This window comes from Nanorana parkeri, unplaced genomic scaffold (genome assembly GCF_000935625.1).
Source record: "Nanorana parkeri isolate BGI_ZX_2015 unplaced genomic scaffold, ASM93562v1 scaffold2769, whole genome shotgun sequence".
Lineage (NCBI taxonomy): Eukaryota > Metazoa > Chordata > Amphibia > Anura > Dicroglossidae > Nanorana > Nanorana parkeri.
The window spans coordinates 78,970-82,260 of record NW_017309037.1 but is presented as its reverse complement, the minus strand read 5'-3'; the positions used below and the strand labels follow the sequence as shown (position 1 = coordinate 82,260).

The 3,291-nt window shown below is 39.6% G+C and overlaps 1 protein-coding gene across 1 annotated transcript in view; it reads right to left on the bottom strand.

Moving 5' to 3' along the window:
* Positions 1–467: 467 nt before the first annotated feature.
* KANSL3 (KAT8 regulatory NSL complex subunit 3) overlaps positions 468–3,291 on the bottom strand; it is a 63,327-nt gene continuing 60,503 nt past the window's right edge. Inside the window, exon 23 of the mRNA XM_018574148.1 lies at positions 468–1,091. Within this exon, the coding sequence (XP_018429650.1) occupies positions 622–1,091 (470 nt within the window). The 3' untranslated portion in view covers positions 468–621. The remainder of the gene's footprint in view (positions 1,092–3,291) is intronic.

Below are 3,291 nucleotides of genomic sequence, written 5' to 3'. Positions count from 1 at the left end.
TGTGATTTCTCCAGTGCTGATTTGAGGATGAAAGAGAAAAAAAAATGATTGGCTTCCTTTCCTCAATGAGTACAGAATACTGCTGACTGTGAACCAAATGAGGGAACATTTGAAGTGTATTTGACATCTACCAATGGGAATAACCTGAAGAGTGATCTCAGATTCAACCAAATTTCCACAAAAGTATCACATTACTGTGGTATGAAGCACTTTGTGTCTCTGCCTGGCTGCAATAATATCTTTAGGTCCTAGGAAACGGGTAGGTTGTATATGTGTAAACATAATGAATTCATCTACCATTAGAAGGTGGCAGGCAAACTTTAGTGGCTCATAACATTTGCTTAGCCACTCCAAGTACATGTTCTTTGTTTTTAAAACATGTCATGTCTTGCTGGTCTTAGAACTACCCAAAATACGTTTATTGTGCTTGTCTGCATGTTATTTTCTGCTCTACGTTTGTTACGCTTCCCAACATATCATCTATTCATCCTTTCTAAAACCATACGGACAATTCCTCCTCGACCTTTCTTCTGCTGTAGTTTTACCTGGGCCAACCAGGAGTATTTGGAGGACATTTACAACATGTCATTTTCCGTTAGAAGTGTATGTTTAGTACCAGACTCACTGTGGTTTTTGACTGGCAGGTGTTATCATGCTTTGCACCATATTGCTAGTGCCAGACAGTGCTATCAGAGCAGGCTGCAAAAGCTGCCTGTTCACCAGCGACTCTCGGCTATGAATTATTGTGCTGCCATCATCAACCACAGAGGGCACTCTGCCCAGGCTTTCCACAGAAGCTATCATATGATTTCCCAATGACTTGTCACTTGAAGCAGTCTTTGTTAAGATAACAGTTTTTGGGGTAGTTTGCAGAACCGGACCGATCTTAGACAGCACCACCGTACAGGCAGTGTTTGGTGTGTTGGCTAGTGCTGTTGTAAACGTCACTGCTCCAGGGGCGACGGCAGATGAACTCTGCAAGGTCATTTGCTTCAGTGGTAAAGATGCTATGTCGCTGCCAACAGATTTGGTGAGTGCAGAAAGCTTGGCATCCGACATGACATACAAGGTCTTCGGTGGGCTAGTAGTCACTGAGGGGGGGAAACAAAAATCAACAGTGAATAAAGAAACTGACAAAGCATATCAAACTACAAACTACTTTTACTCTAGAGGACATTTTACAAAAAGAAGACAACCCAGATATCTGACTTCATTCTAATAGAGAACCCTCAGGTGAAGTAGTGACTACAGTGATTTGGGTAGTGTGGAGGGAATGACACAGATCCAGCATTGCAAAGTTTTCATCAGGAAGCAAAGAGGAATAACTGCAACACACAAATCATCTTGGGTGTAATGATATTATCTTCCATACAAAGACAGAGGACAGCGATATGTCTTTACTGCATAGTGTATGTATGACAGTCACAGCAGAAGCATTCTAGAAATATAAAAATTCTTCATGGTGGCAAATTTTCAGTTGTGATTGTTGTACCAAATTTGTGTGTGATGGAAAATTGAAATTATTGCTCGATATATACTGTACATCATTAGCAAATGAGCACCAAAATGTGTTGCAACCTGTAATCCTTACTACGTATGTGGAAAACTAGACAATTATTTTTGTTATTTTGGTGCAACATTTCACTATCAAGGCAAAAAGCACCTCTTTACATTTTCCCTTATACCTCAGAGAGACCTTGAGAAAGGCTTTTATGGTGAACATTAAAACCCAACTTTTTCCAAGTGTTCACTGGAAGACACAGTAAACATCTCAGGTATAGGCCCTGCCCAAAGGTATGCTATGTTTCCCAATTACGGTAACTATTTCAAAAAAGTATTGTATGACGACTAAAAAAAAACCCCCTAATTAACTACAAGATAACTACAATAAGGAACTGCTATACTACATCCAAAACACATTGATAGGTTGCTGGAAAGCAGCCAGGACAACGTGATTATATACTCAAGGGCTGACCTTTGAATCTTATTGTCCTGTTCAAATACACCTGTCATTGGAAAAGTATGGGCACTGCCGATCTCCTTCTGAAACCCAATAGCCAGAGTAACATCAGAAGTCCTTATCGGCATACTTGACATTGGTTCAGCATAACAGCCAGGCAACTAACATTTTCAAAAGGAGAGGACAGCCTTCGTATTTCTAAAATGACAGGTTTTCTTTACACAGTGCCTAAGCTGCCTCTTTAAAAAACACAAAAGGGTCTCTAAATTTGTATTTGTTGGGGGGGAGAGAGATGGGAGGGAGAGAGTGGGGAAAGAGAGAGAGAGAAAATAGTTTTTTTGTACAAAATACAACCAATTCGAAAAAATTATCGGGCAACTAATCGATTATGAAAATAATCGGTAGCTGCAGCCCTACTTCAATGTAACGCCTTACAGATTAAGCAAACACAGCTCCTTCAATGGTCAGTAGGAATGTACTTTGAAACTTTCAAACTTCTAAGGTAGGCCTGAATTCTAACTGAAGCTGGGAGACATCTCTTAGTATTAAGATCAAGCTTTCTGTGTGTCACACACAACAAAGAGTACTTTCTAGCATCATCACCTCTCTGACAAAAGGGACTGCGGAGGACTGATGCAGTACTGCGATACCTGGATAAAAAACTGAAGAATTTAGCTAGCAGGTGGTGTCCTCTATTTGCATCTCAAAGTTTTCTCTGCATTTTAGAATGAATTGTACCTCTAATACTTAGATGCTTGAAATATCTACATGCAGATCCTCCTCCTTAAAATTGACTATACATGATGGTGCAGGAGAGTTAGGTGGCTGTTTGGATGGCATGTAGGTGTACCAGTTTGCCATACTTAAGTAGTTATTGTATAGGTCAGGGGTAGGCAACCTTGGCTCTCCAGCTGTGCTGAAACTACAAATCCCTTAACCCTTTCGCTGCCAAGCCCTCCGGAACATTTTTCAAATCAGCTGGCCAAGCCATTTTTGAATTTTCTGCAATTTTTCCCTATTGAATTGATTTTCAACTGCTGCGTTGCTAGCGTTTGTAAAAGACCCCCCAAACCATATATTTTCTGAAAGCGCAGGCCCGGTAGAATAAAAAGATGGTGATACTAAATTTGTAGGCCCTGCGATAATTGCGCAAATGTTTCTCAAATTAATATTAAACCGATAAAAATACACAATTCAATTGTTAAAACACACCAAAATCAGTATCCGTGCACAAAAAAAAATATTTTTTGACTAAATCTAAAAGATAAAACTGTATTGAGTTAATAAATAACAAATATTAGCAAATTTGTAATTGCGCCTTTTTGCGAAAA